The sequence below is a fragment of the Panulirus ornatus genome, chromosome 73, assembly GCF_036320965.1.
Source record: "Panulirus ornatus isolate Po-2019 chromosome 73, ASM3632096v1, whole genome shotgun sequence".
NCBI lineage: Eukaryota > Metazoa > Arthropoda > Malacostraca > Decapoda > Palinuridae > Panulirus > Panulirus ornatus.
Window position 1 is genome coordinate 4,016,903 of NC_092296.1, and position 12,078 is coordinate 4,028,980.

Here is a 12,078-nt window from a genome sequence, read left to right on the forward strand (position 1 = left end):
ACCGCGAACTGATTCGCTCAGTGAAATCTCCTCCACTTTATATACGTGACATTGACCTTCACTCTCTCTCTCTCTCTCTCTCTCTCTCTCTCTCTCTCTCTCTCTCTCTCTCTCTCTCTCTCTCACACACACACACACACACTCGCATCCTCGCAAAGTGTGTGTGTGTGGGGGGGGTTTATTGTTGTTGACCACTGCCAATCATCGTCACCCTGGCCTCCTTAACACCTTAGTTGGATGTCAGCGATCCCTCCTGTCGTATCCCGAGCGTGCTCAGGACCATGGATGTGTTTTTCCCCAATGAACACAATGGAAAATGTTCAGTTTGTGCTTCGTACAATGGCACTATGTGTATGTAGACAGAGGTCTAGGAGGAACATTGAATTTGTATTATCATTCCTTGCTGTATTCAGAGGGACCTGAAGGGACACTGAATCGCTGTAATCATCCTTGCTGTATTCAGAGGGACCTGAAGGGACACTGAATCCCTGTAATCATCCTTGCTGTATTCAGAGGGACCTGAAGGGACACTGAATCGCTGTAATCATCCTTGCTGTATTCAGAGGGACCTGAAGGGACACTGCATCCCTGTAATCATCCTTGCTGTATTCAGAGGGACCTGAAGGGACACTGAATCCCTGTAATCATCCTTGCTGTATTCAGAGAAACACCGAGAAGGACATCTATGTATTCAGGGAAATGCTGAATGTGACCACAAAATCTCCATGACCATCCCTGATATGTTCAGAAGAACTCATGAGGTGAGATTGAACGTGCGCACGAAGTCCCAGTAGATATGGTAGATTAAAGAACGTCTCAGTAGATATGGTAGATTAAAGAACGTCCCAGTAGATATGGTAGATTAAAGAACGTCCCGGTAGATATTGTAGATTATAGAACGTCTCAGTAGATGTTGTAGATAAATGTTCTTTAGAGTTAAGTAGATATACAGACGCAAGGTGCCAGGTAGATTGTCCTGGCCCTAATGCTACTGAGAAAGATGCAATTCCTTTTCAGAAATCATTAGAAAAGTGTAGCAGAGGGAAGACTTTCTACCCCCAAGATGTAGAATATAATCGCAAGGTAATATAAGCCAGGATATAGAATATTATAATCGGGTGTACAAATGGAGATATTTGATGTCGGTAAAGGAATATATGAATATTGGTATCATAAGGACGTGACGATGGTTTCTTTGGCATTTCAAGAAACCACAAATTACGGGAGAGACCAGGGCCGCGGTCTCTGGAGGTCTCTGGTGGCCCGAGGTCCCCCCCCCCCCCCCCTAAGATTTCACCCCGACTCATCTCCTCGCCTCACTCTTACTCTCTCTCTTTCTCTCTCCATACACACACACACACACACACACACACACACACACACACACACACACACACACACACACACACACACTTGCCTCCCCCACCCCTCTGTCGTAAATCGTAAATCATTTTCTTTCAGTTTACTGGTAGGGGTAAATGAACAATGCTGTGAGAAGAATACTATATGTATTGTAAAAACATATATGTATACATCTATAACATTCTAATCTCTACTACATAATGTTATATGTATATGTAGTAGTCCTTGCTACCAGTACATGATCTTCGGAGTTCGTAGTTAGGATGTGACGCACTGAGAAGGAACCATGACTCGTGTGGTGAGGTACACTGAACACTGGACTTTATATGATCACACTGGACGGTGTGACGTGTGTGTGTGTGTGTGTGTGTGTGTGTGTGTGTGTGTGTGTGTGTGGCGGGTTGTGGGGAGGCTGGACGACTTTTTTTTCTTTTTTTCTCTTCTTGACTGGGATGTCGGACAGGGGTGGAGGTAGATAGAAGGGGAGTGAAAGGGGTCGACAGACGGGGACTGAAAGGTGTGTGTGTGTGGAGGTGGGAGGAGGTGATTGGAAAGGGGTTAAGTTTCTGATTGAAAGGGATGAGTGAAAAGGGGGTGAGGGAGATTTAAGCGGGGAGGAGGTGGTGAAGCGTGGGTGCTGGGGTGCGGGGAGAGAGGAGGAGGGGTGGTGGTGTTACGGGCGGCGGTAGTGATGGGCGTGGGGGGCGTGGTAATGGTGGTGAGGGGGGAAATAGGGGCGGTATGGCGTGGGGGGTTGGGGGTAGTGTGGTCTTGGCGGTGGTGGGGGAGGAGGGGCTGGCTTTGGGGCGGGAACAAATACAGGAGGAGGCGGGAAGACTGGCGCTGGGGGCCCCGGAGGAGGAGGAGGAGGTAAGACGGGTGCGGGAGGAGGAGGAGGAGGTATACGCTTCACGTCGCCTGCGTCCTCGTCGTACGACACCTCGGCCACGAAGCCCTGGTCGTCGGCTGTGTACTTGACCACCTGGATGCGTCCGTCGGGCAGGACGACGTAGTAGTGGCCCGTGGTCTTCCCTCCGTCCCGGGACTCCTGGTGGCCGAAGTCGGTCTCCGTCGGATCGTGCACGACGCCGTACGTGAAGTCGTACCGCGCGGGCACCTGGGGGGGAGACAGACGCACACGACACATTAGCAGGAGAGGAGGGGCAACGACCGAGTAAATACTCTATGTAGATGTATATATATACATTCATTTCCCTCCTCCTTCTCTCCCCCGCGTCAAGAGTGGGGGAAGAGAGAGGAGACCTTGTCCCATCTCCGCCCCCCCATTCAATTCCCTATCACCCCCCCTGAACAAGAGATCTGGGGGGAGGACTCACCCCAGGGAAGGGTGGAGGAGGCAGCTTGTCGGCCAGGGCGCTGGCGACTGACGACCCCACGACCCACACCACGACGACCTGTGTGACGGTGGGAGGAAACCAGGCTCAGTCAGACACGCTGGCCAGGGGTCGCTCTCTCTCTCTCTCTCTCTCTCTCTCTCTCTCTCTCTCTCTCTCTCTCTCTCTCTCTCTCTCTGGTGAAAGAGGATGAAAATAGAGCTTTCTCTGTGTCTATCTGTCTATCTATCTATCTGTCTATCAATCTTTCTCTGTGTCTCAACTATCTCTCTCCATGTATCTATCTTTATCTTTCTCAACTCTGTCTTTCTATGTATCTATCTATCTTTCTATCTCTATCTCAACTCTCTCTTTATATCTATTTATCTATCAATCTATCTGTTTATATCTCAATTGTATCTTTCTCTGTCTCTCAACTCCTTATCTCTTTCTGTGTCTGTCTCAACTCTCTCTCTCTCTCTCTCTCTCTCTCTCTCTCTCTCTCTCTCTCTCTCTCTCTCTCTGGTGAAAGAGGATGAAAATAGAGCTTTCTCTGTGTCTATCTGTCTATCTATCTATCTGTCTATCAATCTTTCTCTGTGTCTCAACTATCTCTCTCCATCTATCTATCTTTATCTTTCTCAACTCTGTCTTTCTATGTATCTATCTATCTTTCTATCTCTAACTCAACTCTCTCTTTCTATCTATTTATCTATCAATCTATCTGTTTATATCTCAATTGTATCTTTCTCTGTCTCTCAACTCCTTATCTCTTTCTGTGTCTGTCTCAACTCTCTCTCTCTCTCTCTCTCTCTCTCTCTCTCTCTCTCTCTCTCTCTCTCTCTCTCTCTCTCTCACACACACACACAGTGTGGTTGGTCACCAGAGCCAGCCGTTGTGGGTCCTCACCCCTAGGAACATCCTGCTTGCTGGGGTGAGGCTCGAGTACTGATGGTTGACAAACCACACGCCTTCCTTTTTATACACGTCGACGTGTGTGTGTGTGTGTGTGTGTGTGTGTGTGTGTGTGTGTGTGTGTGTGAGGGTCGGGGATGGAGCGGACTGTCATGTATAATCACAGACTGGTCCATTACCCTTCGTCGGATTGTCAGACGATGGTTAGCTGGCCTGGCGTTTCAAAGAGGGTTTGGTCATTAGTGTGGCTGACATCATGAGGGTGTGTGTGTGTGTGTGTGTGTGTGTGTGTGTGTGTGTGTGTGTGTGTGTGTGTGTGGTAGTCAAGTGAGTAATCTACGTGCATCATTGAGCATCATTACAACGTGAAGAAATATACCAGTTTGTGTCCAAGGCCTCGACCGTACCCGAAGCAGGTCGTGAGAGGAACAGATTTGTGACACAGAGAGAAGGGTAACACACACACACACACACACACACACACACACACACACACACATACACACACACACACACACTTACGATCTATATTGAAGATTCAGATGGAGAGATAGACGCGTCGGCCCACATCCAACGCAGCAGAATTGTATTTCATCTTAAGTGCCAACAAGACTCATGTACTTGGTCACCTTGTAAGCTACAAGCACTCCAGCCATGGAAGAGAAAATAGAAAGATAATTATGTATATTTTTTTTTTTTATGCATATTCGCCGCCATTTCCCGCGTTAGCGAGGTAGCGTCAAGAACAGAGGACTGAGCCTTAGAGGGCATATCCTCACTTGGCTCGCTTCTCTGTCCCCTCTTTGGGAAAATTACTCTCTCTCTCTCTCTCTCTCTCTCTCTCTTAGAGGCACAATCTCGCCAAATATACAAGTCATCTCCATTCTTTTCGATTTCTTTCCCTCCTTCTGCTTTTCTGCCATTTATATTGATTTATTTTCTTGATGTTTTGAGCAAAGAGAACTGGAATTGTGTCTTTGATTTGCGTTAAGGAAATACAAAGTTTGTGTGGAAGCGGGGCTGCAGGTTGCCACCATTTTTCGTAAGTGATTTCGTGGGAAAATGGGAAAAACTGATCCATTTTCTTTGCAGGGGGAAAAAAGAATGTGGGAAGGGATGCTCCAAATTGCTGATATTTATTTTAAATGATTCTTAGGGGCAAATGGGAAATCAAAATACATTTTCTATTACAGGAGGAGGAAAGAAATGTAACAACGGGTGGCCTGCAAGTTGACCCCATTTTCCTTAATACGATCCGAGAGAAAATGGGAAGCCAGATACATTATCTTTCATTTCCAGTAGAAAAAGATAAAGCTGCCTTTTTTCTTTAATTTTTTCTTAACCCCCTCATGATTCTGGGGGAAAAAGGAGTTGGGGGTGGTAGTGGGTGGGGGTTGGGGGGGTAGTTGTCGTTGTGCAACGAGGGTGGAGAGGGGGGGGGGGGGTAATCACACGCGCAAGCGCGGCCTGTGCTTGTCCCATTAGCAGTGACTGGGGCGTCCCTTTCACTGTATCCGCTGACCAGAAATGATGTGCGATTGCTTAACTTTCCTGATTATGTGTGTGTGTGTGTGTGTGTGTGTGTGTGTGTGTGTGTTTGTTTGTGTGTGGTTGAGTGTGTGTGTGTGTGTGTGTGTCAGTGTACGGGGGTATGTATATAGGTGGGTGTAATTAATTACTTTTGCAATTACATTTTGCTCTACGGGGAAAGGGAATTCTGTATAATTATTCTAATTACTGCATCTCCATCAATCACTACATACATGTGGTTATCATAATACGAACATAGATTGATAAAGACTTTGCTTTTACTAACCCCTCCAAAATAAAGTTGTATTGATTACCTACAGGTGTGAAACTACTACAGGAGGTACTGTATTATTGTATTCTTGGACAGGTTACAGTACATATACACTGCATTAGTCTATCAGGATCATTTCCTCTATATTGGGGAATTTTAGATGTTAAAAATCAGGTGGATGATAGAAAAATTAAGTGGATGATACAAAAATCATGTGGATGATACAAAAATCAAGTGGATGATACAAAAATCAGGTGGGTGATAGAAAAATCAAGTGGATGATACAAAAATGAAGTGGATGATACAAAAATCAGGTGGATGATACAAAAATCAAGTGGATGATACAAAAATCAGGTGGATGATACAAAAATCAAGTGGATGATACAAAAATGAAGTGGATGATACAAAAATCAAGTGGATGATACAAAAATCAGGTGGGTGATAGAAAAATCATGTGGATGATACAAAAATGAAGTGGATGATACAAAAATCAAGTGGATGATACAAAAATCAGGTGGGTGATAGAAAAATCATGTGGATGATACGAAAATGAAGCGGATGATACAAAAATCAAGTGGATGATACAAAAATCAGGTGGATGATACAAAAATGAAGTGGATGATACAAAAATCAGGTGGGTGATACAAAAATCAGGTGGATAATGACGATGATGATGATATATAATTTTGTTGTATGAAATTCAACTCACTATCACATTTTGTAGATGTATTTGCTTTGTGATCACAGAATAACAAGATAGTTTTAAAAGTGGGATGACACTTTATTAATCTGAAAAAATATCTACAAATATCCATTTTTTCCTTCAATTTTCTTTCAAAAGGATTTTCTCATATTTCAGTTTGTGCCACACACAGGTAGAGTGTATCCTCGTACTACGTGAGGTGCAAAAACTTTTTTTTACAAGTTTTTGAACAAAGAAATAATTTTAACTTTCTTCTCCCCACAAAGCTGGTTTATATTTCCCTCCCTCCCTCCCTCTCTTCCGTAATTTTTATCACTAATTGAAATAATATTACAGTGAAATAATGAAGATTACAGTGAAATAATGAAGATTACAGTGACTTTGTATCACCACCATCCAACAGCATGCAGGCACTGAACACCCTCCTCACTGCACCACCCTGTGTGATGTATCACTGTAACACAACACCTGCTGCAGGCACTGAACTAAGCACTGAACACCCTCCTCACTGCACCACCCTGTGTGATGTATCACTGCAAGACACAATGTTTGCCTTTGATCACATGTACTGGCGTGAGGGCCTGGATCATTTATCACAGATACAGTGATTCGTAAGGTAATAATACGTCCACACTTCCATCTGTCTTTGAGCATATTTGGGGGGGGGGAGGTAAAAACACAAGTGCATAATCTTTTTCTAATCACATTTTCTTTATCCTGTTGCCATTTGTCTACGGGTCAGTATATCGCATCACAGTTTGGCACAGTGCTAGACAAGGCTTCGCAACGAGCGTTCAAAGTCCCCCTTTCTGATGCGAGGCTCTGTCACCTCAGGGATGCCAACTGAGCCCCTCGTTTTCCCCTGCTCCTGTGCGGAGCGCAGCTTCGGGAGCTGCAGGAGCCCCGTATAAAGCAAGAAAGGGGAGAAGGGGGGCTGGGGAGGGGTTGTTGGTTGTGAGGCAATAAATAATAACAGTTTGGGTCACAGCTGAAGCACACCTCCAGCCATAAAGCTGGGCATTATGCACTGATCTTAACTTTCAACACGTAAAGAAAAATAGATAATACATATTTTTCCCCAGAGATTAAACCACTTGAGGTTTAATAAGATATTCTTCTTCATCTTTATACAGACACTTTGTGTAGAGGCCAGTAATGGAAGCTTCAGTGTATAAGGATCACAGATTATTATCAGTCTACAACTCCTGTATTTACAATATTTATATATATATACTTCAGTCATATTATCTTTTATATACACAGAAGGAATAACCACTGAATATTTATCTTATCTATTATTTATTATACTTTCTCGCTGTCTCCCGCGTTAGCGAGTTAGCGCAAGGAAACAGACGAAAGAAGAATAGACCAACCCGCCCACATACACATGTATATACATACACGCCCACACACGCTCATATACATACCTATACATTTCAACGTATATATATATATATATGCCCTGAAAGTTATTTACAAGACTCCAGCGAAGCCAGTTTATTGCTGGTTTGTCTTAACAACCAAACAACAACTATTCTACAACCCGGACCAGTGCCTTGATTTGCCTTATGAAAGTGTGACGCTGACTGTGGTTGTGTCTTCCCCGTCATGCCTCCACCAGACCAGTGAAGCAAGCGAGTAGTATCTACATCTCTGGGGGAGTTACACATATACATTTTGCATATGTATTGTTTGTACTCGAGTTTATATATATGAGCAAGTTTATATATAAATTCTGCAGACGTGGAATCCCCCCCCCCCACAGGCGAATTTGGATACCCCTAGTGTTAACGTGCTCTCCAACAACGACCCCCTCCCGTATGTATATATATATATAAATTCACAACACGATGGTTTTTCAGGTTCCCTCCTCGCCTGCGCTCCCTCCAGGAGCAGAGTCACTAGCTCTCTGAGCAAGGAGACTCGTCAGTTTCTCCAGGTTGTCCTCCAGGGCCGCCAGTCGTCTGCTGAGAGAGGCGTGCGAGTCGGCCATCTCCTCCATTTTCTCGCTGACAACTTCGATCACGTTGGCCTCCAGGTCCTTGAGGTTGGCCTTGACGTCCTCGTCGTTGTTGCGTTGGTACTCGCCCCGCCGGATGCGACTCTCCCTCTTGACCCTGGTGCTGTTGCTCTTGTGGTCGTGCGCCTCCGCCTCCCGGGTCCGGAGGCATTTGTTTACGTTGGCCAGGAGGTGCGACGGCAAGGTGATCTCGCGGAACTTCTTGTTCTCCAGCATGAAGAGCTTGTTCGACTGGAAGTGGAAGGAAAGACGGAGGGGTTAGAATGTCACGTTTGGCTGAGGTTGTAGAGAGAGGGGTGGATTAGAATGCCACGTTTGGCTGGGGTTGTGGACAGAGGGGTGGGTTACAATGCCATGTTTGGCTGGGGTTGTAGAGAGGGTAGATGGGTTACAAAAATTGCATATTTGTGTCTCAGGTTTCTGCTCAGAATAAACAATATGAAAGAACACAAAAAAGAGGGATAAAGATTTTGCTTGGAATCAGTTCTCCAGAATAAGCTACAGGAATCGTTGTGACAACACAGTACGAAGCGGAGTATGAGGCATGTTATGAAGACAAGATACATAGTCAGGAGGTGCAAGATATGAAGTAGTAATAGACTTGTGAATACAGAGAGTCTGATGGTAGAGAAGGGTGGAGTAGAAGCCAGTGTTGGCAGACATAGTCCATGATTGTATACAACTTTCCCTTGTACACTAACAGCAAGCGATAACACCCTTTACTTATAGCATAAGTAGGTAATCACACACACACACACACACACACACACACACACACACATGGCCGAGTGTGCGTTAGTGGCAAGTGGTTGTGATCCTTTCCTTATGTTGTGACGAATCTCACCTTCTTGGGGTTGTTGGGCAGGAGGAAGACCCGGGTGTTGTAACAATCGTAGTCGCACACGTTGGCAACCTTGATCAGCAGTTCGTACAACCTGCAACACCAGATTGGGTTGTTAAGACTCAGATCATTGGGTACACCAAGCTGTCAAACTTCCTGTCATTAAACGAAGGTATTTCACTGGAGGCGAGTACGTCATTCCGTTTTCTTTAGGGAGTCTGGTAAGCGGCCAGTCAAATGGAAAACGAACGTGAATTTCTCTTGAATGATTATTTTCAATTGTTGTTGTTGTTGTTGTTGTTGTTGGACATGTCTCTGATTTACCAGTTGTTTACGCAACAATAGAAAGTTAAAAAAAGAAAAAAGTAAACAGGCTGTAAATTTGTAAATCTACATTAGTTATAAGAAAAGAAAAAAATTACACACACACACATATATATATATATATATATATATATATATATATATATATATATATATATATATATATATATATATATATATCCAAGGATAAGAAACGGATTATCATGGTTGAAGACTTTCTCCTCATCATACAGAAATGGTCCTTAAACACACACACACACACACACACACACACACACACACACAGAGGTAGACTCGTCTAGACTTACTTTGGCACCTTGACGTGGTCGGCGATGTATGCAGCAATGGAGAAGTTCTTCTCCATGTGGAAGACCAGCTCGGTCTGCTTGATGAGCCTCTCCAGATGGGCGGATTTCCTCAGGCCCTGAGGGGGGAGAAGAGAGAAAGTGAGTGAGTGAATGTGAGAGGAGAGAGAGAGAGAGAGAGAGAGAGAGAGAGAGAGAGAGAGAGAGAGAGAGAGAGAGAGAGAGACCTCCCCCTCCCCCTCGATAAGCCCACAAAATAGACCCACCCACGATAAGACCACAAGATAGATAGACCCTCCCACGATGACCACGAGAGAGAGAGAGAGAGAGACCCACGCACCTGGACATCGTTGACAGCGAGGGCCACCAGCAGGTTGGAGAGGATGATGGAGACGAGGATGACGAAGAAGAGGAAGATGGCGTGCCCTGTGAACACCAGGTGGGACAGACCGCTCACGAACTCCTCGCCAAAGTCCAGCTCGCCGATCATCATGGTCAGTGTCTTAACGAAGGTCAGGATCGGGTTGGAGAACACCACGTGGTCAGGCCCGCCCACCTCACTCTTCTCCTTAGAGTGGAGGGCGACGTAGAAGGCGGAGGAGAAGGCCAGGAGGAGGCAGAAGTAGATGAGGAAGATGCGGAGGAAGACCTTGGCCACGCGGGTGAACATGACCACATAGATGCCGCAGCTGGGGAAGCGACCGATGAGGATCATGCACTCCGTCCACATGACGAGCATGAGCCAGGAGGCCAGGTGGTGCTGCCACTTCTCCGGCACGGGCGTGAGCACCACGGCGATGACCATGACGGTGATCATGACGTGTAGGACGCCCGAGAGGGAGCGGAACCACGCCAGCCGGTTCTGCAGCAGCGTCAGGAACTGCTGGATGAGGATCACCACCAGGAATGTGATGACGATCCCCTTCAGGCACTTCTCCGTCTCGGTCTCGAGGGGTCGGAGGCCCCACTGCGTCTTGACGTGCTCCTTCCCCCAGGCCTCCCACTCCTCCCCTCGCTTGCTGATGAGGACGGATTGGTTGGTGTTGCTCGTCGTCCACACGAACTTGTTGAAGGTCAGGACGGTGGTGAGCACGGCAAACAGTAGGTATAGGATCACTTCGATCAGGAAGAGCCTCCGCACGTTCATCCACTTGAGGAGGAGGAAGGCCTCGCACAGGGGGTGACTCAGGAGCTTGGCGTGGCCCAGGTCCACGAACGACTGCAGGTTCTGTATCTGGTTCTTCCCGTTGGTTATGGTGAGCGGCAGGAAGTTCATGGTCACCTCGAGGGTCTTGGTGTTGATCTTGGGGGAGTTGGTGACCAGGCAGTAGTCGAAGACCGCGTCCATCGTGCCCGGCAGGTGATGGAGCGTGTACGACAGCACCGACTCCCCGTTGTCATCGCAGGCGGCCATGTCCGCACCCGCGTTCAGGAGCGCCACCATGCAGGGCACCGAGTGCGCCCTGGCGGCCTTGTGCAGGGGCGTCTCGCCGTTGCTGTCCTTGGCGCGCACCATGGCCCCGGCCTTGAGCAGGATGGTGATGGCGTTGACGCAGCCCGAGGCTGAGGCGTCGTGGAGGGGCGTGTGGCCTCGCATGTCCCGGTGGTCCAGCACGCCGGGCCTGCCAGACTCCAGCAACAGCTTTATGATCGTCGTGCATTTGGAGGCGGCGGCGTAGTGCAGCGGAGTCTGGCCGAACTGGTTCTTGGCGTAGACTGAGGCACCGGCGGAGAGCAGGAAGCGCACGCCAGCCGCCCACCGGTTCTGTGCCGCGTGGTGCAGGGCCGTCTCGTGGAACGCTCCCCCATGCCCGTTGACGTGGATACCCGCCTCCAGGAGCGATTGCAGACCTTCCAGGCTCTCGCCGTCCACCACCTTCAGGAGTCGGGCCGTGTCCGGGTCCCAGGCCAGTATACCAGCGTCACCCAGGTTGTTCAGGCTCGCACCTGTGAACAATAGGACGTCATCACACACGGTCTCATCGCCACATAGGAAACGAGTCCTGTATGGCAACACTACTCGCTCATACGAGTCCCTCGCTACAAGGACCTTTGGCTCGAGAGGTGTGCGAACCAGTACTGAAGCTTATGATGCGTCTCGAAGCACCGTGCGTACAGTATAGCCTACCGAACCTACGGGTCGAGATGTGAAACAGTACCGGAACTAATGATGTAAATACGTGTTGTACCTCACGCCACGTACCTGTGTTGACCACGGTGACGGGGGCGTCTGCGTCTCCACCCGACATGTCGGGTGTTGGGTTCGTGTCCTGCTCGGGACGTGGTTCACAGGGCAGAGGAACGGCCTCGTAATTCACCTTCCCGTTGGCGCAAGACATGGCTGCAGCTGCTGCGCCCCACTACCTGCTGGAGGAGAAGAGATCGTCAGGAGCTCTGCTCAGAGGGCTCGTCACGCTGTTACGTCAAGGAGGTGGTGATGGAGGGGAGTGGGTTCCTTGGTTATCTCTGGAGG

General features: G+C 47.6%; 3 protein-coding genes across 12 annotated transcripts in view; 1 reads left to right on the plus strand and 2 right to left on the minus strand.

Moving 5' to 3' along the window:
- Positions 1-12,078, plus strand: part of LOC139748241 (uncharacterized) — a 78,667-nt gene that overhangs the window by 17,680 nt on the left and 48,909 nt on the right. The gene's annotated exons all lie outside the window — the stretch shown is intronic.
- LOC139748360 (uncharacterized) lies at positions 1,481-3,644 on the minus strand. The gene is made up of 3 exons (XM_071661454.1): positions 3,606-3,644; positions 2,700-2,777; positions 1,481-2,479 (listed from the first exon to the last, which is right to left on the minus strand). Exons 1-3 carry the CDS (start codon positions 3,615-3,617, stop codon positions 2,036-2,038), a joined length of 534 nt encoding a protein of 177 aa, XP_071517555.1. The 5' UTR covers positions 3,618-3,644; the 3' UTR covers positions 1,481-2,035.
- The window catches only part of LOC139748359 (uncharacterized), a 40,030-nt gene continuing 35,273 nt past the window's right edge, over positions 7,322-12,078 (minus strand). For 6 of the 10 annotated variants that reach the window (XM_071661443.1, XM_071661444.1, XM_071661442.1 and 3 more), the window contains 5 exons: positions 11,809-11,972; positions 9,946-11,552; positions 9,609-9,724; positions 8,980-9,070; positions 7,322-8,366 (listed from right to left, as the gene is read on the minus strand). In XM_071661443.1, coding sequence (XP_071517544.1) covers positions 7,974-8,366; positions 8,980-9,070; positions 9,609-9,724; positions 9,946-11,552; positions 11,809-11,944 — 2,343 coding nt within the window. In that variant the 5' untranslated portion in view covers positions 11,945-11,972 and the 3' untranslated portion in view covers positions 7,322-7,973. The remainder of the gene's footprint in view (positions 8,367-8,979; positions 9,071-9,608; positions 9,725-9,945; positions 11,553-11,808; positions 11,973-12,078) is intronic. The other 4 variants (XM_071661446.1, XM_071661445.1, XM_071661450.1 and 1 more) reach the window with 1 other exon arrangement.

Excerpts from the sequence above, each read along its gene's own strand:
- LOC139748360 (XM_071661454.1), bottom strand. Across the intron at positions 2,480-2,699 it reads CTCCTCCACCCTTCCCTGGG|GTGCCCGCGCGGTACGACTT; the intron begins GTGAGTCCTCCC and ends TCTCCCCCCCAG.